Source organism: Pyrgilauda ruficollis, unplaced genomic scaffold (genome assembly GCF_017590135.1).
Source record: "Pyrgilauda ruficollis isolate IOZ18807 unplaced genomic scaffold, ASM1759013v1 scaffold834, whole genome shotgun sequence".
NCBI classification, from domain to species: domain Eukaryota; kingdom Metazoa; phylum Chordata; class Aves; order Passeriformes; family Passeridae; genus Pyrgilauda; species Pyrgilauda ruficollis.
Window position 1 is genome coordinate 1 of NW_024530311.1, and position 793 is coordinate 793.

The 793-nt window shown below is 61.8% G+C and overlaps 1 protein-coding gene across 1 annotated transcript in view; it reads right to left on the reverse strand.

The window, feature by feature from the left end:
* Positions 1-57: 57 nt before the first annotated feature.
* Positions 58-793, reverse strand: part of LOC121364449 (zinc finger protein 572-like) — a gene marked incomplete at its 3' end in the record, with an annotated part of 2,663 nt that continues 1,927 nt past the window's right edge. The window contains exon 3 of the mRNA XM_041487732.1: positions 58-281. Coding sequence (XP_041343666.1) covers positions 58-281 — 224 coding nt within the window. The remainder of the gene's footprint in view (positions 282-793) is intronic.

The window sequence follows — 793 nt, forward strand, 5'->3', positions numbered from 1 at the left end:
TCGTGGGGCCTCTCCCCAGTGTGGATGTGTCGGTGAACGACAAGATGGGTGCTCTGCCTGAAGCCCTGCCCGCAGTCGGGGCAGTGGAAGGGCCTCTCCTCTGTGTGCGTGCGCTGGTGCAGGAGGAGATGGGAGCTGGTCTGAAACCTCTTCCTGCACTGATCACACTCGTAGGGCCGTTCCCCAGTGTGGATGCGTCGGTGAACGACAAGATGGGCGTTCTGCCTGAAGCCCTGCCCGCAGTCGGGGCAGTGGAAGGGCCTCTCCTCTGTGTGCGTGCGCTGGTGCAGGAGGAGATGGGAGCTGGTCTGAAACCTCTTCCTGCACTGATCACACTCGTAGGCTCAGATCCCCACGATCTGTGTTTGCAGCCCCTCCTCGTGCGGCATCTCCGGGGCTTTTCCTCCCCGTTGGGTTCCTGCGCCGTAGAGCCGCTCAAAACGGCCTCTGCCACGAGGTTCTGCCGTGGAGATTTGTCCTCCCTGCTCTCCATGCTCAGCTCCTGCTCTGGGGGAGGAGGGACAAGGAGAGGATGGCATTTGCCTCCATGCCACAGGCAAGGGCAAGGAGATGCCCCCAGGGTGTTCCTGGCAGGATGGCCAAGGCATCAGGGCTGTGCTGCAGCCGGGGCTGTGCTGGGCTGGGAGATGGAGCAGGAGAGAGGGGGAAAGGGGCACTGACTTCCTCCTCACCTGCCTCAGTGTTCCGGGGCATTTTCCTCTTCCTCACAGCCTCACCGGGGGCTGGCAATGGGAAATCCTGCTTTGGGGAAAACAAAGAATGAGCACGTTGA